This window comes from Narcine bancroftii, chromosome 3 (assembly GCF_036971445.1).
Source record: "Narcine bancroftii isolate sNarBan1 chromosome 3, sNarBan1.hap1, whole genome shotgun sequence".
Lineage (NCBI taxonomy): Eukaryota > Metazoa > Chordata > Chondrichthyes > Torpediniformes > Narcinidae > Narcine > Narcine bancroftii.
The window spans coordinates 99,031,396-99,056,116 of record NC_091471.1 but is presented as its reverse complement, the minus strand read 5'-3'; the positions used below and the strand labels follow the sequence as shown (position 1 = coordinate 99,056,116).

General features: G+C 39.6%; 1 protein-coding gene across 7 annotated transcripts in view; it reads right to left on the bottom strand.

Moving 5' to 3' along the window:
• ppat (phosphoribosyl pyrophosphate amidotransferase) overlaps positions 1 to 24,721 on the bottom strand; it is an 89,538-nt gene that overhangs the window by 49,092 nt on the left and 15,725 nt on the right. For 6 of the 7 annotated variants that reach the window (XM_069924603.1, XM_069924605.1, XM_069924606.1 and 3 more), the window contains 2 exons: positions 17,421 to 17,487; positions 15,735 to 15,941 (listed from right to left, as the gene is read on the bottom strand). In XM_069924603.1, coding sequence (XP_069780704.1) covers positions 15,735 to 15,941; positions 17,421 to 17,487 — 274 coding nt within the window. Of the gene's footprint in view, positions 1 to 15,734; positions 15,942 to 17,420; positions 17,488 to 20,664; positions 20,797 to 24,721 lie in introns of those variants that run through there. The other variant, XM_069924608.1, reaches the window with a different exon arrangement.

Genomic DNA, 24,721 nt, shown 5'->3' with positions numbered 1-24,721 from the left:
ACAAACAGGTCCAAAGTACAACTTCACTTTCCCATAGAAAGCTTTGAAATTTTCATTCTGAGAAACACTTATTTTGCAGCATCATGAACACATAAACACAATTTTCAGAGTGGAATGTGACCGTGACCGCTTCTGAGCTAATTTTTACCTATCTTGCAATTCGAGTGGGTTACATTATCATTGATCCACACCACCTATGCTTATTGGCATGGCTCGGCAAGCAATATGTACTGCCTAATGGAATTCCTGAAAGAGTAGTCCTATTAAGAATGGCTAAGATAGTTCTATATTCTTTGGAGTTCAAAACAACTGGGATGATCTTTCTGAAACATACAGTATCCTAAGGGAGCAAGTTGAAGCAGATGTTAAAACGTTTCCATTAGTTGGAATGAGAGGATATGGTTACATTTAAAAGTGAGATGTATAGGAATTTCTCCCAAGGTTGATCACTATCTTATTTTCTTACTCCATTTGGCTGTGGAGGCTACATCACTGAAGTTATTTAACTGGAAGGTAGATAGGATTTTTAAAGATGGGAGTTTCGTGGAACTGACACAGGAGTTGAGCTTGGTACACATCAGAAGAGATCTCATTAAATGGGAGGTCAAATTTGTGTGAACATAAGTAGGTCATCCGGCCTGTCAAGCCTGCTCCGCCATTCAATAAGAGCATGGGTGCTCTGATCATTGACTCAACTCCACCTACCTGCCTTTTCCCCATATCCTTAAATTTCTTTTTTATGTAAAAATCTAACTGAAACTTAAATATGTTTAATGAAGTAGCCTCAAATGCTTCCCTCGGCAGACAATTCCACAGATTCACTATTCTCTGAGAAAACAGTTTTTCCTCATCTCTATCTTAAATCTACTCCCCTGAATCTTGAAGCTGTGTTCCCTAGTTCTGGTCTTACCTACCAGTGAAAATAATTTTCTTGCCTCTATCTTATCCATCCCCTTCATAATTTTATATGTTTCTCTAAGATCTCCTCTCATTCTTCTAAATTCAAGTGAATATAATCCAAGGCGATTTAGTCTCTCTTTGTAAGCCCTCATCTCCAGGATCAACCTGATGAACCTCCTCTGTACTGCCTCCAAGGTCAGCATATACTTCCTCAAGTATGAGGACTAGAACTGCATACAGCACTTCAGATGCGGCCTCTCTGGTACCTTGTACAGTTGTAGCATGATCTCCCTGCTCTTGGATTCAATTCCTCTAGCGATGAAGGGCAACATTACATTTGCCTTCTTAATAACCTGTTGTACCTGCAACCCAACATTTTGTAATTCATACACAAGCACACCCAAGTCCTTCTGCACTACAGCATGCTGCAGTCTTTTACAATTTGAATAATAATCTGCACTTCTATTTTTCCTACAAAAGTGTATGACCTCGCATTTACTAAGCTTGTACTCCTTCTGCCAGACCTTTGCCCACTCAGCCTCTCCACATCCTCTGTACAATTTGTTTTTACACTCAATTTAGTATCACCCGCAAACTTGGCTACACGACACCCTGTCCCCTCTTCCAAATCACCAATGTAAATGATGACCAGCACTGATCCTGCGGCCCCCCACTTACCACTGTCTGCCAATCAGAAGAACACCCATTTATCCCAACTCTCTGCCTTCTGTCAGTTAACCAATCCCCTCAATCCATGCCAATATACCTCCCCCCAACTCCATTCATCTGTATCTTTTTGATAAGACTCTTGAACAGCATCTTATCAAACGCCTTCTGGAAATCCAAATATACAACATCAACCTGTACCCCTCTATCTACCGCACCCATTATATCCTCAAAGAACTCCAGCAAGTTTTTTCAAACAAGACCTGCCCTTTCTTAATCCATGTTGCATCTGCCTTTCTTTCTAAAGGCTCACTATTTCATCCTTAATAAAAGCTTCAAGCATTTTCCTGGCTACATATTTTAAGGTAACTGGCTGATAGTTACCAGTCTTCTGCCCACATCCCTTTTTAAAAATTGGCATGACATTTGCTGCCTTCCAATCGGTCAGGACCTGCCCAGAGTCCAGAGAATTTTGGTAAATGACTACCAACGCATCAACTATAACACCCGCCATTTGCTACCCTGGGATGCATCCCATCAGGACCAGGGAATTTGCCCGTCTTCAGTCCCATAAGTTTGTTCATCACTATTTATTTTGTAAAAATTATTTTGTAGAGTCCCTCACCTCCCTTTGCATCCCTAACACCACTCTGGCATGCTGGACGTGCCTTCCACCATGAAGACTGACAAAAAAAAATCTGTTCAATGTCTCGGCCATTTCCACATTTCTCAATATCAATTTCCCTTTCTCATCTTCCAAGGGACCTAGGTTGACTTTAGCCATCCTCTTCTGTTTTATATATTTATAAATCTTTTTGCTATCTGTTTTTATACTTTGTGCTAATTTACCTTCATAATCCTTCCTTTTCCTTATTTTTCATTTAGTTGTCCTTCGTTGCCTTTTAAAGTTTTCCCAATCCTTCAGTTTTCCACTACTCTGGGGTACTTTGTACACAAGCTTTTAATTTTATACTTTCCTTTATTTCCTTAATTAACCAAGGCTTGTTCTTGCGTGGAATGAGAGATTGTTTATAATTAATTGGAATTTTAATCAATTTTAGGGGTACTGAACAAATTAAAATTACTCCTTATTCATAGTATGGGAGAACACAATATTCCTTCAAAGTAATTGAATTAATGGGATCTTTAAATATATGATCCAGCCAGATACCTTGAAGAAAGGCTCAGGCCCAAAACATCAGTTATATATCTTTACCTCCTATGGAAGCTGCGAGATCTTTTGAGTTCCTCCAGTATTTCTATGTTTTTACTTTGATCCTGTCAATTGTCAAATTTGTGCAATTAACACATTTAAATACATCTCCAGAAACTGAAGAGTTTTGGGAAACAAAAGCCCTCTCAACCTATTCTTAGCATTGACATATCTGAGCACTCTCTCAAGCTTCCAAGCTCCTTATCAATACAATACAAGAGCAAGGTATATCAAACCTGTAAAGGAGGTGATATGGATAAGATTGTACGACAGTTTTGTGAAAGTGCAAGCAAAGGAAACTATTCCCATTAGTCAATGGTACAATGGCTAGGAGGCGGATAAATACTTTGAGCAAGCGATACATGGGGATCTGAGGAAGAATTTTTTTTAATGGTAATCAAATCATGCTCATTGAAACTGGTGGAAGCAAAAATAATCAACAAATAGTTGGACAGGCATAAGAGAAAAAAGCTTCCAGAGTTATAAGAATAAAACAGGCATAGGGGACAGAGTGTATTACTCTACAGAAATGGAATTTATGATCCAGTTAGCCACCTGTGTAGTTACAACTCCATGGTCGCATAGATTATTTTTGCTTCTGCAATGATCTAATTTGAACTTTCACAATGCCATATTAGAAAGTTTTGTGATTTCAACAATGGCGATAGGTACATTCACCGTTCATCTGTTTAAGGCACAAGGTCAATGACTGGCAATTGCACAAGACTCACCTCAACACTGCAACAGACAGCTCGTTTCTACAAGGAAGACTGCAATGTCTCAATAACTTAGGATTCTTTATAAGTCAACTTTTTTTTAGTGAATGAAGGATTAATCTAACAATGAGGTGTAAAATTGAATCAGTTATCAGGCTATTTTTAATAGCTCTGTGCTTTAAAGCTCAGTTAATAATGTGCTAGACAAGAGGAACTGAGCGACTGATTTAATCATTGACCTAATCAGCACCCTGCTCTTCAAGGAATAAGCCACAAGCAGGAAATGTCAGAAAGTCTCAGAATTCAGACAATGCTGGCTGGGGGAGGAATGCAGACCAACTAAAGGAATAAAGGTGTTAATTGGATTTGGTAGGGACGAGGTAGTAGTTAAAAAAAAGGCTTTCCCTCAACCACCATATCCTCCATTACCCGCACATCTGCGCTGGCCCCCTCCACCCCACATGCAACAAGGATTTCTCTTGTCGCCTACCACCCCACCAGCCTCTACATCCAACACATCCTCCTCCACCATTTCCACCACCTATGTGATCCAATCACTGGACACCTATTCCCCTCTCCTCCCCTCTCTGCCTTCCGCAGAGACCGCTCCCTCTGTGACTCATTTGTCCACTCCTCCCTCCCCTTGGGACTTACCCCTGTCCCTGCAAGAGAGGCTCCACTTGTGCCCATACCTTCTCCCTCATCACCATTCGAGGCCCCAAACAGTCCTTCCAAGTGAAGCAACATTTCACTTGTGAATCTGCAGGGGTCATCCATCCAGTTCTCATTTTGTGGTCTCTACATTGGAGAGACTGGACACAGACTCTAGGAGATCGCTTTGATGAGCACCTTTGTCTGCCACAATAGTCTGAATATTCCAGTGTCCACCCATTTCAATTTTCCATCTCATTCTCTTGCTGACATGTCTGGAGTATTGTGTCCAGTTCTGGTCTCCTAATTTGATGAAGGACATTCTGCAGCATCGATGAATAAGGTTAGTTCCCGGGATGGTGGGATTGGCATATGCCAAAAGATTGGATAAAATGGGGTTGTATACGTTGGCATTTAGAAGGATGAGGGGAAATATGATTGAGGTATGTAAGAATATTCAGGGATTGGACATGACAGAAACTGATTACATGTTCCCAATGTTGGGGGAGACTAGGACAAGAGGTTATAATTTAAGAATACATGGAAGGCCCTTTAGGACATTTTATTTTTTACCCAGAGTTGTTGTTCTGTGGAATGCTTTGCCACAGAGGGTGGTAGAGGTGGGTTATCTGGATAAGTTCAAGAGGGAGTTAGATAAGGTTCTTGTGCAGGGGAATTAAGGGCTATGGTGAGAAATCAGGGACAGGGTACTGATAGTAGAAGATCAGCCATAATTTGAATAAATGGTGGTGCTGGCCCAATGGGCCAAATGGCCTACTCCAGCATCTCTTGTCAATCCACATTCTCATGCACTGCCCAACTGAGATCACCTGCAAATTGGAAGAAGAACACCTCATCTTCCGACTGGGCACCCTCCAAACGGATGGCATTAATATCGATTTCTCTGGCTTTCATTAAAACTCACCCCCTCACTTCTTCCCCCATTGCCTTCTGCTAGCTCTGTCACTCCATTCTGTCTCCTTTCACACAAACATAATAAATTCTGACCATGTCCCTTATTATATCCAATTAATACCTATAGTTGGTCTGCATTCCTCCACCAGCCAGCACCGTTTGAATTCTGAAACTTTCTGAGATTTCCTGCTTCTGGCTTATTTCTCAAAGGGCTCAGGCCCGAAACATTGGCGATATATCTTCAGTATCCATATATCCTATGCATACTGAAAGACCGGTTGAGTTCCTTTAGCATTTCGGTGTTTTTACTACAATCACAGCATCTGCAGAATTCAGTGTTTCACTCTGCATATTTCCTACCTTGTTTAGGAAGATTGCACCTCACTGAAATATATTAGCACATATTTCTGAACTTGAGATTGTAAAATGAGAGCAATATTGAAAATCTTATGACGAGATAAAAATGCTACCGAGTATACTTGCAAACATCAAACTTGTGGAATATACCGTATATTTTGGCGTATAAGTCGACTGGCGTACAAGTCGACCCTTATTTTTCAGTCTCATTTTAAGGGTTTTTATGGTATATCTGGCATATAAGTCAACCCCCATTTTCTGGCTGCCTGAATTGGCCTGTTGACTGGTGCAAAAGTCGACCTCCAAAGATTGCGCAGATTGATCTGTTAGGTGTTGGCTGGAGGTGATTGCTATCAAGGAGGGTCCATCGACACAACACAGCACATGATGAAAATATGAAGCGAGTTTTAAGTTGAAAGTGATAGAAATGGTGAAGAAAACTGACAACTGCGCTGCTGCAAGAAAATTTGATGTACATGAGAAGTTGGTAAGAGATTGGAGGAAGAAAGAAGAAACTTTAAGAAAAATACCAAAAAGGGAATGTTCTTTGAGAAAAGGAAGCACTCATTGGCCAGAGTTGGAAAATCACGTTGCTGAATGGGTATGTGAACAGAGGGAAGATTGCTACAGTCACCTGAAATAAAGTAAGAACATTTGCACTGCATTGGGCAAATTGCACCCAGAGCTCAGTAAAGATTTTGAAGTTACATTAGGCTGGTGCAATCATTTCATGAACAGGAAAATTCTGGTATGATGACAAAAAAAATTGCGCAGTAACTACCAAAAAATCTTGATCATGAAGTTGTAAGTTTTCACCAGTTTATTACACGGAACCGGCAGAAACACCAGTTTGCATTGGCAAACATTGGAAACATGGACGAAACCCCCATGAATTTTGACATGATAGGCAATAGAACTGAGGAATGGTAAAAGTTTAAAACTGTGAAAACCAGAAATACATGCCATGAAAGGACCATGTTTACTGTGGTTTTATCGTGCATGGCCGATGGGACGAAGTTAAGAGCCATGGCAATCTTCAAACACAAAAGTAAACCGAAAATAAAATTCCCTGCAGGTATTTTTGTACATTTTCATGAAAAATGACAGATGGATGAAAATGGTGTAAAACTATGGGCAGACATTATGTGGAACAGGCGGCTGGGGGTTTATGCAAAGAATGGAGTTTGCTGGTCTGGGATATGTTTGAAAAAAATTAATGGTGGACGTAGTTTTTTCTACATGAAACACACCGTAAAAATTGGAACACAATAAATTAAAAAGGGTCTGTGTCGGATAAGTCATATGCTCATGTTTTAATTCCAAAGCGAGGGGAGTAACAATTTTAATTAATAAAAATATACTGATGCTGGTTGAAGACACATCCATTGATCGGGCAGAAAGGTCTGTCATGGCATATTATCCAATATATGCAGAACCCTGAATATTTATGTTCCATATTTTGATGATGAATCCTTCATACAGAATATCTTCTTAAAAACAGTAGAAGGAAGACAAAATGTACTGGGTGGGGGTATATTTTAATTTTTGCTTGGACCTCCGCCTGGATAAATCAGCAAAGATAGTAACAAAGGTAAAATCTGTGAAAGTTACTTTATCTTTTATGAAGGATTTAAAGCTGATAGATGTATGGAGACAGTCACACTCCAGGGTGAGAGATTATTCATTCTACTTGAAGGTTCACGACTCTTATAAGGGAAATAATATTTTTTTAATGTCTGCACAATTGAAAAACAGAGTGGTTGAAATGGAATACCTAGCTATCTTATAATCTGATCATGCACTGATGACTTTAACTATGACAATACCTGAAAAAAAAACTAAAAGAGTGTCCATATATGGTGTCTTAATCCTACCTACACTGTTGGGAAGGACAAATTTGTGTAATTTTATTAGGGGACAAATAGAATTGTTTAGTGAAACAAATTGACCCTCTACTAATGACAGTTTTTTTTAAAATATGGGATATTCTCAAAGCTTACTTAAGGGGACAGATAATTTCATATACTAAAAAAAAGGAACATGTGGCAGAAGTCAATAGTCTAGAGAAAGGAATAGCAGAATTGGAAAAAGAGTAACAGAGAACGGGTTCGAAAGTTAAGTACAAAGACTTGGAAAATAAAAAAATGAAATATGACACATTGCAAACATATAAAATGGAAAAAAAACTATTTTAAAATCAAAATAGAAGTATTATGAATTGGGAGATAGAGCATATAAAGTTTTTTCATGGCAATTAAAGGCAAAGGAGACATCAAGGATGATCAATGAAATCCAAACTGAGCCTGACAAATTAACATACAATTAGAAGGAAATTAACAATACTTACAAACAATATTGCTAGGGGACTCTACTAAGATAGATGAATTTATCTCGGTGATTGAACTGCCAATATTGGAAAATAGAGATCAGATAGCATTGGATGTCCCTTTTACTAGAGAAGAGAATGAAAAGCTTTGAATAAATTACAGGCGAATAAGACACTGGGAGAAGATGGTTTTCTGCCCAAGTTTTACAATTTAAAGACCTTTTGATGCCTCTTATTACAGATATATTGGACCAGACAGTAGAGACTCAGACCATCCCAGAATCCTTCTCAACAGCTATTATTATGGTACTACCGAAAAAGACTAGAGATCTGCTAAAACTGTCTTCATATAGACCCATTTCCTTATTAAATGTGGACTATAAGTTTTGGCAAAAGTTATAGCTAATAGGCTAGGGAAATATCTACCTAAACATAAATTCAGAGCAGATAGGCTTTGTTAAAAAAAGAGACACTTGTGAACAATCTGGGCAGACTATTTAAAATATAATTCATCAAGCTAAGTCTAAAGTGAACCTTCGTATAACTGTATCTCGACATGTAGAAAAGGCTTGAGTGGCCGTTCCTATTCAGAGTACTAGAAAAATTTGGAATAGGCCAAACATTTGATTAGACAGAAACTCATAAGCCACAGGCCAAAATTATAACCAGTGGCCTGGTGTCGTCGATGTTTCCTTTGAATAGATCTAGCAAAGGGGGGTGCCCACCATCTCCTGGTCTCTTTGTTCTGGCAATTGAACCACTAGCAGAAATTATAGGGAGGGATCTGTTGTGTATGCACTCACACAATTAAGTTTGGAGACATGATGTTTTCTCATCCTTTACTTCTATTAGACTAACATGGTTACTGACACACAGGGTGCAAGGGTGACATCATGACCTGGGCGTCATGATGTCCAGCAGAGGGCAGGCTTATACCCAACACTCTTCTCCCACCTCCCCTCCCACCCCCACCCCCATGCGATAAATGCTGACTGGGCCCCTTTGAACTAATAAGATTACATCAGGCCCAGGACTACAAGTGAGAATTAGAATACATCTCATGAGTAATTATAATTATAAAAGGGGAAAGTATTTAATAATAATCAGGGCACATAGTCCTTAAAGTGTTTAGATGGTCTTCTTTCTCTTTTGGACCGCCTCAGCGTGGTTTGCTGTGCTGGTCTTTGCTCAGGACCCGTAGATGGTAGGGTTGGCAGTTGAGTCAGTGGTGACTGCCCGTCGTCACTGCCCTCCTGGTTGTGTGTCTGTTACTGGACTCCTCTATGAATTGCTTGGCTGCACGACCGTCTCTGCCCCTTACTCACTCGGGGCAGGCCACAGCACGTCTGGTTCCAGTTCCTCCAGCTCAAGAGGCAGTTTGTGGACCTTCATGTCAGTCAATACTCGTAATTGGTCAATGTGTCGCTTCCACAATTGGTCCCCAATTAGAACAGAGTATGAGCAGGGGCTCAACTTTTATCAGATTACTCCTACCACCCATGGGAATTTATATTATCTATAATCTTGTATCAGAACTCTCTCGCCCACTTCCAATGTTCTAGGTGAGGTCTATGGGAAAGCTGTTTTTTTTTGCATTTGGAGACCCAGATCTGGATGAACTGCAGTCAGCCTGGTCCATAGGTTGCGGCCAAACCTTTGTTCTGCTGGGGTGTATTTTGTGGTAGAATGTGGCATTTCTGTAGCCCAATAGGAAATTTGTGATTTTGTGTGTTCAGGAGGCATTTAGAAGTTTCACGGTTTTCATTGCTTTTTTGAATGTTTGTACAAAACATTCTGCCTCCCCATTAGTACTTGGGTGATAAGGTGCGGACAAAATATGTCTGATATTGTTGTCATGCATAAATCTTTTGATATAAATTGAGGCCCATTGTCTGTAACTAATTCATGAGGCAATCTGTAAGTGGAAAAGATAGCTCGTAGACAGTCAATCGTGGGATCTGCTTTGGTGTTTTTCAGCTGTGAAACTACTGGCCATTTGGAGTGTGTGTCCACAGCAATTAGAAAAGTTTCACCCATGAATGGTCCAGTGAAGACCACATGAATCCGATGCCAGGGCTTGGATATCGGCCATTTCCATGGGTTAGCTTCGGCTTGTGGCATTTTTGACTGTATTGACTGACATACTTTGCATTCCTTTACTGTTGTTTCAACATCTGTCTATGGAGGGCCACCAGACATGCATCTGGGCCAGTGCCTTCATTCGTACCATTCCCAGATGGCTGTGGAGCAGTTCTGATAACATGGTAGTTTGCCATTTGGCTGGAATAATTGTACAGGTACCCCATAGTAAACATCCTTCTTTGACTGATAGACCATGGCAGTGAGGTTTTATATCTTCTGGAATGACTTCAGATTCGGGCCACCCATTAAGGGTGAAATATAGGATCTTGCGTAATGTTGCCTATTTTCGGGTTTCCTTTCCGATCATCTGGCCTGTAATGGGCACTTGTTGAATTTATTTTTGGTTGATGGCTGCAGCCTCTGCTGTCCATTTAATAATTTCTTCTCGTTGTTCTGTTTCTGGTAGCAGAATCTGTTATAAGGCATCTGAATGGCTGTTGAGTATACCTGGTTTATGTTTTATATCATAATTACACACTGCTAGTAGCATGGCCCATCTTTGAATTCTAGCTGCAGCTAATACTGGTATATCTTTGTGTGGCCCCAGGATTAAACTAAGGCTTGTTGTCTGTGATCAGGGAGAATTTTCTTCTGTAAAGATATTGGTGGAAATTTTTTTTTTTTACACCACAAATGATTGCCAATCTTTCTTTTTCTAGTTGGGCGTAATTGCGTTCACTTGTGGTTAATGTTCGCGAAGCATACACTACTGGTTGCTCAACTTTTTCTGTGATTTGGGATAGTACTGCTCCTAGTCCCACTGGTAAAGCATCCACGACTAGTGTAACTTCTTTACTAGGGTCGTAGTGGATCAGCACCTTACTTATTGACGTTAGTATTTCCTTTAGTTGATTGACTATGTTTTTAGTTTCTGTGTTCCAAAACCATGTTTGATCTTTCTTGAATAATTGGTTCAGCGGGCTACATAGTGTAGATATATTAGGGATATGTTTTCAGTAGTGATTAACAAGTCCTAGGAAGGACTGTAATTCTGATTTGTTGGTTGGGTATGGGGCCTTGCAAACGGCCTCTGTTCCTCCTGGATTCATTCACACCACCTTGTTGTCGATTGTAAACCCAAGATATGTTACTGAGGGCCGCATGAAGACACATTTGTCCTTTTGTAATCATATATTAGCCTGTTGTAGTCTGGTTAAAACCTTTTCAAGATTTTGTAATTGTTCACTGTTGACACCCAACTGAGAGTCCATGTGGTAATTTGTCCATTGTTCCGTGAAAAATCACAGGTCCTACTGATATTCCATAAGGCAGGTGTGTAGGTGATTCTCACATATTCCCTTGATTTTTTTTTGTCCAATTCTACCTGTTGATATGCTTGTGACAAATCGAGCTTTGTGAATTTTTGCCTTCTGTTTAGTGCTTGGAACAATTCTTCAGCCTTGGGCATTGGGTGTTCAGGTATTTTGTGTGATGGATTGATGGTGACTTTGTAATCACTGCAAATGCAAATTTCACCATTTGCTTTTTGTATGGATACAATCGGCGCTACCCAATCGCTGTATTGTATTGGTTCTAATATGCTTTCATGTTGTAGTCTGTTTAATTCAGCCTCAATTTTCCCTTTCATAACAAATGCGACTGTTCTGGCTTCTAAGAATTTTGATTCCGCATTATCTTTTAATTGCAGTTTGGCTTGAATGCCTTTAATTTTCCCCAGTTCTTGTTGGAAAATCACTGTGTGGTTGTTGAGGATTTGGTCGAGTTCTGGCTGGGAGGTGTCCGTGTGGTTTACATTTAGTATTGAACCGATTTCCAGCCAGTCTAGGGGAAGATCTTAAGAGTTATTTCAGTTGTTTTTGCCGGGAGGCATGATAGCAAGCGTTCCTTTACATGTAACGGCATTATTTTTACCTGTATAAAGATTGTTGTGTTTCCTCCGTTTATTCCTCAGATGTGTAATATCTCAAGAGCTAAAATTTCAGGAGCTCAAATCTCCGCCATTCAAGGTCATCATCATTGCCAAGTTGCCTCTCTCTCTCTCTGCAATTGTTCTCACTTTAGCTGCCTGTTTATTTGCAGGCCACCTGCGCTTTAGAAGCGGACATTTAGTTTTGGTATGTCCTTCTCTTTTGCAATGGTTGCATTTAGAATTTTTAAAAAGGTTTTTTGGTCGTATTGGTGGTTGTATTTCCCACAATGGAAGCATTGTTGACAGGAAGACCTCCCGACCAGTAGGTCTGGTTGACACATATCCAAGTTTTTATCTGCTATTTCAGCGCTACAGGCAATATGTAACATCTTCATCCATTGCTAATCATTTTTGCCTTGCTTGGTGATTTACCAACCCCATCACTAATCTGTCTTGCAGTGCCTGATTTAGAAACTGCTTGAAATGACAGTGCTCGACCAGTTTGCGCAATGATGCCAGGAATTCACTTACTGTTTCTCCTGATCCTTGTCTCCTTTCATAGAATCGTTGCCTTTCTGCCATAACTGGTGATTTGGGGTTTAAATGGTTCCTTAGAGCCAACGAGATAGACAACAGACTCGCCAAGGCAAATAGCGCCTTTGGAAGACTACACAAAAGAGTCTGGAAAAACAACCAACTGAAAAACCTTACAAAGTTAAGCGTATACAGAGCCGTTGTCATACCCACACTCCTGTTCGGCTCCGAATCATGGGTCCTCTACCGGCATCACCTACGGCTCCTAGAACTCTTCCACCAGCGTTGTCTCCGCTCCATCCTCAACATTCATTGGAGCGCTTTCATCCCTAATGTCAAAGTACTCGAGATGGCAGAGGTCGACAGCATCGAGTCCACGCTGCTGAAGATCCAGCTGCGCTGGGTGGGTCACGTCTCCAGAATGGAGGACCATTGCCTTCCCAAGATCGTGTTATATGGCGAGCTCTCCACTGGCCACCGTGACAGACGTGCACCAAAGAAAAGGTACAAGGACTGCCTAAAGAAATCTCTTGGTGCCTGCCACATTGACCACCGCCAGTGGGCTGATATCGCCTCAAACCGTGCATCTTGGCGCCTCACAGTTCGGCGGGCAGCAACCTCCTTTGAAGAAGACCGCAGAGCCCACCTCACTGACAAAAGGCAAAGTAGGAAAAACCCAACACCCAACCCCAACCAACCAATTTTCCCCTGCAACCGCTGCAACCGTGTCTGCCTGTCCCGCATCGAACTTGTCAGCCACAAACGAGCCTGCAGCTGACATGGACATTTACCCCCTCCATAAATCTTCGTCCGCGAAGCCAAGCCAAAAAAAGAGCTATGCATAATTTGTTGAATGTCTTCGTCCCTGGATCCTATGGGGCCAGCAAGGTCTTAGGAGGTCAAATATTTTGCTGCCCATTATACTGAGGAAGAGGGCAAGTTTGCAGTTTACTGGACTTTCCACAATATTGTGGGCTACACAGTAGTGGTTAAACCGTTCTATGTAGTTATCTCAACTTTCTTCTACTTCATTGAATTCCCCAAAATTTCCCTCTGCCATCTTGGAGCAATTTCATCTTGATCTTTGGGCGGGAATTTGTTGGGGTTGTTAGGTAGTTGTTTTCTACCTTTTTTTTGTTGTTTTCCTTCTCGTGGTTGGTGCATGGAGTATATGTAGGGTTCATTTCATTCCTCGTCGCCACTGTTGTGTATGCACTCACACAATTAAGACTCTGAGGTGAGATGCTTTCTCATTCTTTATTCTATTAGACTAACATGGCTACTGACACAGAGGGTAATTAAATATATGGAAGGGTGACATCATGACGTGAGCATCATGATGTCCACCAGAGGGTGGGTTTATATCCAACAGAATCCAGACATAAAGGGATTCAAAGTTGACCAGGAAGAGCATAAAATTAATATATTTGTTGATGATGTGCTGTTATATTCAACAGACCCAGTTGAGTCTTTGGCCAAACTACAGACCACATTGGAGAAATTTTGTAGAGTTTCAGGTTATAAAATTAATTTTGCAAAAAGAGAAATTTAAACCATTAACAATTTTTGATTATGAAAAATATAAAAAGGAGTGGTTTAAATGGAAATCAGAACATTTAAGAATAATGGTGGATAATAATCTACAAAATTTGTACAAATTTAACTATTTCTTGTTGCTTGGGAAGATAGCGGAGGATTTACAAAGATGGAAGGATTTGCCTATTACTTTAGTTGGGAGGTAAATTGTGTGAAAATGAAAGTGATGCCAAGACCGCAATACCTCTCAATCGTAGCCTATTCCTTTACCTAGGAATTTTTTAAAAAAACATACTTAATGGTCATATAAGACATTTTCTTTGCCTAGGATCTCCATGATGTTGGAATATAAAATGGGTGGATTAAGATTACAAGATTTAAAAATATTATTTAGCAGCTCAGGCAATGTTCCTCTCATCCTTTTGTGATGAGCTCTCCCTCATGGATCTAAATGGGATTACATACAATGAGGGAGGGGTCAGCAAAGGATTTGATTTACAAATGGAATGTCAAATTCTTCTTCTTCTTTGGCTTGGCTTCGCGGACGAAGATTTATGGAGGGGGTAAATGTCCACGTCAGCTGCAGGCTCGTTTGTGGCTGACAAGTTGACAAGTCCGATGTGGGACAGGCAGACACGGTTGCAGCGGTTGCAGGGAAAATTGGTTGGTTGGGGTTGGGTGTTGGGTTTTTCCTCCTTTGCCTTTTGTCAGTGAGGTGGGCTCTGCGGTCTTCTTCAAAGGAGGTTGCTGCCCGCCAAACTGTGAGGCGCCAAGATGCACGGTTTGAGGCGATATCAGCCCACTGGCGGTGGTCAAATTAATAACCAAAAAAAAACATACAATCCCACGTTAATACATACAATTAAAAGTTTGCATTAGATTAATGAATGTATAGTAATTTATGAGGAAGAACGACATGTCCTTTGATCAATTAAAACAGAAAAATGATTTATCAAACGTAACCCTATGCTTTCTTCAGTTTAGGTCGTTCTTGCAAGAGAGATGGGGTCCCAAAATGGCCCCACCCTCGAATTGAAGTGGAGAGGATGCTATGACTGGGAAATACACCTAAGTTTATGACCAGCATTAATTCTGTTTACCAAGGCAAAAATGCTAAGCCGGACCTCCAAAGGTCGAGGGAGAGGTGAGAGTCGGATCTAGTTGTTATAATACAAGAGGAATGTTGGTCTGATTGGTGCCTGGATAGCATGACATCAACAATAAATTCAGGATACGGATTGGTTCAATATAATTTTTTTTACATCAACCATAACTACACAAATCAAAATCTGAAATACTCTATCTGAAATGTGCTTTAGATGTGGCATTGAAATTAGACCCTTCTTACATTCTACATGGTAGTGTGTGAAGGCAAGACCATTCTGGCATCTATTGGATTTTGAGCTGAATTTAAGGGCGCAAAAGTACATCCAGCATATAAATCGACCTTTAATTTTTGAGAGATTTTTTTTGGGTTTCACAATTTGACTTATACGCCAAAATATATGGTATTTGCCAGAAAAATCCATTTTTAAATTTAAATTTAGACATACAGCATGGTAATAGGCCATTTAGGCCCACGAGTTCATGCTGCCCAATTTATACACAATTAACCTACAATCCTGGTACATTTCAAATGGTGGGAGGATACTAGAGCCCCTGGAAAAACCCACACAGACACAGGGAGAACATATAAACTCCTTACAGATAGCATGGTCCGATCACTGGCACTGTAAAGGAGTTGCATTAACTGCTAAGCCAACCATGCCCCCTAAAATTTGGACAGGGACCTTTCCCTAATCTTTTGCGCTGTGAAAAGTTACTATCAACTAAAAAGGTTAATAGGTCAAAATACAACAATTATTTTCCAACACTAGTTATTCGATATAATTAGACCAATGCTTATACCTTCATTTTTAATTTTTTCGCATTGACTAATTCTCCATTGTGTGCTACAGCAATCTTTCCATGAAGCGTTTCCACCACAAATGGCTGACAGTTCTGTAACTCGGAAATGCCTGACGTAGAATATCGTGTGTGTCCAATACCCAGATTTCCACTGCGAAGCTTTTGTATTTGTTCTTCACGGAAGTTATTGCTGACAAGGCCCATTCCCTATAAAAAGAAATACTTTTTTTGAGTTATTCATGATCTCTAGTTTTGAAGGGAAACAAAAAACCCTATAATTTTGATAATTACATTGTTTCTGATTGCACTTTGGAAATTTTACACATAACACAAAAACATGCATTTCTGTTCCAGAATTTAAAAATTATTTTTAAACATTGCCACCTTTACTCTGTTCAGGCCTTTCAATATTTAAATATTTCAATATTTAAAATGCTTTTATCAAGCCCCCCCCCTTCATTCTTCGGAACTCCAAGGAGTACAGTCTTTTGGTCTTATAGTGAGTATATATTTCCTGGCCATGGGACCTAGAAAAAAGGACACAATCTAAAAGATAAAGAATCATTCTTTCAGGGTAAATATGAGGTGATTTTTTTTTCAAACAAAGGGTAATGAGGATTATGAAGGCTCAATCACCAAGTACTGTATATTTAATTCAGTTTTGTCAGATTTTAGATATTAAAGGTATACAAGATTAGTATTAGAAAGTTAGTTGTGATCTTATTGAATGGCAGAGCAAACATAAGTTACCAACTCTTGCATCTATTTCTTGTAGCACGAGGCCTCATTAAGTTGGATAACAAGCCATAATTCAATTTGCTTAAATAGTTCCACAAATTAAAATTGCTTGGATTTAAAAATTCAATTGCATTAATGTTCTATCAGTTTCCATATTTATGTTTCATACACATTTAAAACTATCCCATCCACAATTTGGTGGAACTCCTAATATTCTGTCTCTCCAACCAGATGACATTAACATAGACTTCCCAAGTTTCTTTTAGCCCCCTCCCTCTCTCTTTCCTTATCCCAGTCTCCTTTCCTCTAGTTCTGCACCCCTTCCCTCTCCATTCAGAGTTATCCCCTTCTCCAATCACCTCAGCCTTTTTTCTCTTTTGCGCTCCCATCCAAATCCACCTATGACCTGTTGCCTGTGCTCTTCATCCTGCCCCTGCCCCTCTCCCCACTAATTTATTCAGATGCCTGCCTGCCTTTTAATCATACTTTGACAAAGGGCTTGGTCTTGTACCTTTGCCATAAAGAACACTGTATGACCGGAGTTTTTCCAGCACTTTTGTGTAACAAACTACAATCACAGCATCTATTTTGTTTAATTTTATTAAAATTGTATTTTTTTGCTTGTACATATGCTATAAGAATTACAATTTGCTACCCTTGGACATTTTGCTTACAATGCTCATAAAGATATAATTTTTTTTTAATGCATGCCATAGACGGCTAGATCATTTGGAGAGAATTTTTTCTTCTGTCTGGAACAAATTATTTTACTTCAATAATACTGACTGCTAATTCTGGGTCAAAAAAAGTTTTCCTTGATTACTAGCTTTTACAATTTTCACACCTAATTAATCCAGTCAAAAGAGGACATCAACATAAAATTAGTTTGGACATTGAATAAACTGATTAAATCCACTGAATTAAGTGTTATGAAGATCAATGCAATACCTTATGTGTCATGTATAATGGTGTGGAACTCCCATTACTTGTCACAATTCCAGCACTTTCCTGACCTCTGTTTAAAAAAAATTATAATAATTATAATAAGTACTTGGTTTGGAAATGAGACAAGCATTTTCACACTGAAAATCATTCCAAATTTTAACATTACAGAACCACAGAATCTTAGAATAGAAGTCATTCTTATGTATTAATTATACGTTGCAACAGAATCTTGTATCTAATATAAAGGTGATAAATATTCCGATAATCTTGTACATGCTCTGCTGCTTCTATATCTGTTTTCTATAGCTGGCAAAATTCAACAGTACACAATTCTATCAGTCCTCTAAAAATGAAAATAATACAGAACTGAATGGACAGAGCTGAATAATACAAAAGCATGTGGAGAGCTCTTAATAGATTCTTATCTATACTAGAAAGTTTGGAGTTCTCATGTTCGATTACTGCATTCCTTGCTGCTGCTTGAAAAAGATAGTTAAAGATGATTTTGGAGCATCTTCTAGTGCTATATTTAGCTGAGGAAAGTAAGATATAATAATTAAATTAAGGTCAACTTCAAATTAAAAGCAACATTGCTTCTGTAGTTTTTGTCTAAGGCATTGGACATCTTAAATTAAACCAGAAACTTAAGACAGTGAAACGGAATTAACATTTCAGGTATTAACCTTTAAAATGAACGGAATAGCTAAAGAAGAAAAGTTTTTTTTTGTTGCAAGGGACAGAGCCAAGAGAATGGTTGGGTGTAGACTAAGAGACCGCATGATACGAATGATGGAGGAGTTTTGGAGGATGGCAAAAACTTGTTAACAATAGCAGAGTTCAAAGAGAAAACAAATGCTAGGAAGATGTAAAGCAGTGGTTCTCAACCTTTCCCTTTCCACTCATATACTACTTTTAAGTATTCCCCATGCAATAGGTGATTAGTAAGGGATTGCATAAGGTGGTATGTGGGTGGAAAGAAAAACTTTGAAAACCACGGTTTCAATCGTACCTAATTGTCTCGTTATGTGCATGGTTTCATGACTCTAAAGGAAATGGGCCAATAACTATTGGGTCAAGAGCAGTGGTTCTCAATCTTCCCTTCCCACTCATGTAAGGGATTAAGCAATCCCTTACTAATAAAAGAGGATTTATGGCATAGGGATTACTTAAAGTGGTATGTCTTTGGCTTGGCTTCGCGGACAAAGATTTATGGAGGGGGTAAAAAGTCCACGTCAGCTGCAGGCTCGTTTGTGGCTGACAAGTCCGATGCGGGACAGGCAGACACGATTGCAGCGGTTGCAAGGGAAAATTGGTTGGTTGTGGTTGGGTGTTGGGTTTTTCCTCCTTTTCCTTTTGTCAGTGAGGTGGGCTCTGCGGTCTTCTTCAAAGGAGGTTGCTGCCCGCCAAACTGTGAGGCGCCAAGATGCACGGTTTGAGGCATTATCAGCCCACTGGTGGTGGTCAATGTGGCAGGCACCAAGAGATTTCTTTAGGCAGTCCTTGTACCTTTTCTTTGGTACACCTCTGTCACGGTGGCCAGTGGAGAGCTCGCCATATAACACGATCTTGGGAAGGCGATGGTCCTCCATTCTGGAGACGTGACCCATCCAGCGCAGCTGGATCTTCAGCAGCGTGGACTCGATGCTGTCGACCTCTGCCATCTCGAGTACTTCGACGTTAGGGGTGTAAGCGCTTCAATGGATGTTGAGGATGGAGCGGAGACAACGCTGGTGGAAGCATTCTAGGAGCCGTAGGTGATGCCGGTAGAGGACCCATGATTCGGAGCCGAACAGGAGTGTGGGTATGACAACAGCTCTGTATACGCTTATCTTTGTGAGGTTTTTCAGTTGGTTGTTTTTCCAGACTCTTTTGTGTAGTCTTCCAAAGGCGCTATTTGCCTTGGCGAGTCTGTTGTCTATCTCATTGTCGATCCTTGCATCTGATGAAATGGTGCAGCCGAGATAGGTAAACTGGTTGACCATTTTGAGTTTTGTGAGTGGAAAGAAAAAGGCTGAGAACCACTGATGTAAAGCAATGTAGTTGTTAGAAACCAAGTGAAGGGATGAGTAACAATTTGCAGATGAGTAACATCTATATAGAAAAAGTGTCATCAGTTGATAATCTTTAATGTAAAGTACAATGGTTGGCTTTCTGAAAACAATTAATTGAATGTGGAGTCCTCACATTTGTGATATGGACAGTTGTTAGATCAAATATCCTACCACTTCAATTCCGACCTCACAATTTTGGGCTTTGTTAGAATCATGTGAAAGGCAAAAATGAAAACAAGATGTTCATGATAAAAGGAAATCTTTATATGGTGTTCCACTTTGTGGTCACCAATTTACATTTAGTTTCTCTAAAGTTGAGGAGAATGCAGAATCCCTAACAATCCAGCACGGGTCCCTGCGGGAGGCTCTTTTACACTGACAGGGGGCGCATCAGTTGCTTAGAAACAAAGTACACTGAAGCTACCTGCCAGCTGTCTAAAGCATGGCAGCTTCAGACAGCCCATTGACCTGGCTGGCAGGTAGACCCTGTTAAGATTAGAATGATCATTATGCACAGGGAGGAGAATGATGCATGGTTGGGAGATGGAGATGGGTGGTTGCCGTTGATGATTTTGTGAAGGCTGAGTCCGATTGCATGCACCCCGCTGTGCCCTGGAGACCATGCAATCCCAGCCAGTGTCCATGCAGTCCCAGACCTGCCATAAGGAACCCCCACCCATCAGCTGACCATAATGGGGAGAGTACTGAGAACAGTGAGAGTCCAAGAAGACGGGAGAGGGGCTAGTGTGAGTTCATAGAGAGGGAGTATGCCACCAAGGAATTGGCTGCGCTGATGGACAGGTACTGCCAGCAGTCAGGTGAGCATCTACTCACCTGTCTACTCTGGCTGTGGTCAAGGGGCCCCCCATATTCACCGTTCCCATTTAGAGGCTTGAACTTTGGGTATTCTGTCCACTCAGTTAATAGCTCTTTGTAAGTGTCTCACGAGGGGATAGAGGAGGGAAGCATGCTGTGGGATTGGATAGTGACAGCGGTGCAGGCCAGGTTCCACGTGCTTAGAATGGGACCTGACATGCCAACCGCAGTGGTCCACCATTAGCGAGGGCATGAACATCTTCAGGGAATGGGCCCTTATCACCAACTTCTATGGTGGGGTTCCCAGGCGCAACATCCCTGAACATGTCAGGGTAACCCCCGCCCTGGCAAGGCATCTAGTTACCATTGTCTGACCCAACCTTAGAGAAGTGGTCTTGCCCTTGATGGGAACGGCAAGCGGCAAAACTATCCGTGACTCCATTGCCTTTCTGGAAGGGCTGGTGTACAGGTAAGCATCGCTCAACATCCAAGATACTTCCGTGAAACTGGCCGTTATGCGATGTGGACGTTCTGCGAACACCATATTATTGTATATACTCAGCAAAACTATATGGAATACTGAAATTACTATAAATTAAACAGTTTACATAAAAGTTTTAAAAAATGAAAAAAAAAACTTTGTCAGCTTATATCACACACAATTTAATAAAGAGGATCAGGATCATCCACATCACTGTTCTCAACTTCCTCATAGTTTCAGGTCCAATAACCTCCATGGATGAACGGTCACTCTAATGCCTGAAGGACCTTGCTGAGGCTCTTCCTGGGGAGGTGTTGCTTCTTCAGGAATATGTCCAGTGTTGTTTGCCTAGTTTGCTTTTTATTTTCTTGATACATTTATTTATATGCAGCAAACACTGCATGAACTCTATCAGCGAAAAGCATTCAGTGTTCATTTATCTGGGATCTACCAATCTCCATAGGTGCCAGATAGTGGGAGTTTCATTGTATTTGGAAAATGCATTTATTGACCAACAGTGAAGTTATGAGAAGTTAAAAAAATTTTTCATAAGAATCAAAGTTCAGCAACATTTTAATTAGATGCAAGAACTCCATAGATTAGACTTCATTCAACTTCTATTCTAAATTGTAATCACTATGAATTCATTTTAAATTTAAAAAAGTGTGGGCAGCCTTTTCATAATTAGGCAAATTTCTTGTCTGCTAAATAATAGCATTATTTTATAAAAAGCAGAAATGAATTTATTCTCTACATCAAGACAAGTGTTTACAAAGGAGTGGAGGGACTATTAAAGGAAGTTATTTTATAAGGTACTAATTCTTTCACAATTTTACATTAATTATAACACATTAAGCCATTAACAGTAATAAATAATACCCTAGATAAATAACAAAATGTGCTTTGTATTACAAATAAGTCATTTGGATATTGATAACTGGGTTTTATCTAGCAAAAAGCAAACATTACACAACTGTTTTATCTGGATGACCAGACAAGTCTTAGTGCCACTAACCCCATTATTCATAATAATGCTGAATATATCCAATTTGATGTCAAAGGTTCTAGACTTGATCAGCTGAAAGTCACATTAGCCCAATGAAGGGGACTACTTCAAACTGACGCTTAAATTTCATACAAGTATGGTTAACAAAATTTTACAATGATGTTTATTGTCATGTACATTGGTTAATGTGCTTATGCACCTCAATTGTTACTGCCCCAGCCTAATAGGGTACTTTGTAAAAAGCATACATTAAATTGAAGACAATAAATTCTAAAAGATCATTTTCAGTTATTATAATGCAAGAAATATTTTTACAAGAGCGTAGACAGTCCTTTTTGAGGTCTTGGGAATATTTTATGATTAGTATAGTAAAGAGAAGGTTCAAGAGACCAATAGCCATTGGAAAGAAATAGTTCTTGAACCTATGAGGTGCTAAATTTCAGGCTTCGGCACTTTATTCCCAAAGGTAGCAGAAGAGAAGGGAGAATGTGACCAGTGGTCCTTTATGATGTAGGCTGCCTTCTGGAGGCAGTGCCTCACATCGACAGAAGTTTGAAGTCTTGATGAACATGGCCACATTTGGTTTCTTCTGAGATGCTGGGCAGTCGAATTCCCTAGACACTACTTTGCTGCAACCAGTCAATATACTTTCCATAATGCACCTATTGAAGTTTGAACGAGAATGCCAAATGTCTTGATTCCTTAGAAAGTGTGCCTTCATCAGTTGCCTCAAAATGCTGGCTCCAGGAGAGCTCTTCTGATAATATGGACTCTCTTGGTCTTGAAATTACTAGTAACCCTCTCCACCTCTGTCCCATCAATCCTTCAATGCAGACAGGAATGTGGTCCCTTGTTTCCTCCATCTCTCCTCCACCTCCCTCCCCCAAATTGTACCATGTTCCTTGGACTTGGTGACACTGAGAGCAAGACTATTGCCCTGACACAACCCAACCAGATTCTTGAACTCCATTATGCATCTGACTCATTTTGAGTTATTCAGCCAACAACGATAGCATTGTCAGTGAATTTACAGATCGCTTTGGATTAAATTTGGCTACACTCGTGCTCCAAATCAAATTATATGAAAAAGCAGCATTTCAAATTTGGCTTTATAAATGATCTGCAAAGTTAAAATAGCTGGAGGTCATAAAATGTTTAATTCGTCAAGTCAGACTGCACACTACAACATTTTGATGAAGGCACCCTTATATTCTGATAAATCTTATGACTTTAAAGAACAGATCATGTACACCACTACAATCTAACCAGAGTTTATATTGCAATTTTTATACTTTTGCAATTATCTTTATACAGCCCCCTCCATAATGTTTGGATAATACATTATTTCCTTTATTTGCCCCGTTTTAAAAAAAATATTTAATTAAAAATTTTAAAATCACAATACATTTAATTAATAATGAATTATGCATTCAAGGCATGTGGTATATAAAAAAAATCCATCCCTGCCTCCCCACCATCCTCCCTCCCAAACACCCCAAAGTGAAGAGATTAACAATATACAAATTCTGATCAAATGCCAGGGAACCAAGGACCACCATCAGGACGAACTCTTGAGAATTTAAATTTTCAAACCAACTTGTTGTAAATATGGGCTCCATATTTTCAAACAAGTGATATTTATCATGTAAGTTGTTATTTTTTCAAAAGGAATAGAAGATCTAATTTCAGTATGCCATCTCTGCATCCCCAAATCTATATCAGACTTCTAAGTAATAGCTGCACATTTCCTTGAAACAGCTAAAGCGAATCGTAAAAATTCAATCTGAAACATAGTTAACCTTAATTTTAACCTGAACATTTTAATTTCCTAATAAAAATAACATTGGGAATAATGGAGGTTTAACCTTTAACACTCTCTAAAAATAGTCCAATTTGTATCCAAAATGGTTTAACCTTAATACATTGCCAAGTCAAATGAAAAAAGGAACCTACTTCTTTACAGTTTTAAATTTATAGTCAATCAATTCACATGTGATTAAAGTGCACATTCCAGATTTTATTAGTGTATTTATGTACATTTTGGTTTGACTATGTAAAAATTACAGCACTTTTTATACATAGTCCCCTCATTTTAGGGCACCATAATATTTGTACAGTACAGCTCCAATTATTAGAAATTTGATTCTCCAAAATCCTCATTTTAAAATTTCAATAAATGTGTATATCCCAAACAATCAGACCATTTATTCAAAAAGTTTTTTGAACCGAATTGACTGGGGACCTGGGGCTCCCAGCACGAGCAAAGCCTTGGTGAGGAGGTGTCGGTGATTTGTGGCAGCCAGCATTTTTTTGGTGAGAATTAAATATTATTTTAATGCATAAAAAGCCTTCCCTTGTTGTTGTTTAAACACTGTTACAAGTGATTTGCTGTTGCTACTGGGCTGTTTTTAAAACGTGACCAGTTCTCAGAAAAAATCTATTTATTCGACATAGACCCAGTCCCAACCATTTTATTAAAGTAGTATGTTTAGTACTTCATTACATATCCCTTGCAAACATGCTTACAGTCTTTGATTCAAAAACATCATGGTCTGCCAGACCTCTACTGCAGACATATTCGTTCCTGCTTCTTTCAGGAATTGGCCTCTAAAGTTTTCTCTTCAGCAAATGGAAAGCTTGCTTAATTGGATTTAGACTGGGTTACCAATTTGACCATTCAGGAATTTTCCAGTAGTTTACTTTCAAAAACACCTTTATTACATTTGCAGTATGTTTGGCATCATTGTCTTGCTGTAGGATGAAGTGCCATCCAATGAGTTTAAAGGCATTTGCTCAAACATGAGTAAATATGATGTTTCTATATACCTCAGATTTCATTTTGCTGCTGCCATCAGCAGATACATCATCAAATGAAGATAAGTGCACCAATACCTGTGGCAGCCATAAATGCCCAGGCCATAACAACCCCATCACTACGTTTCACAGATGA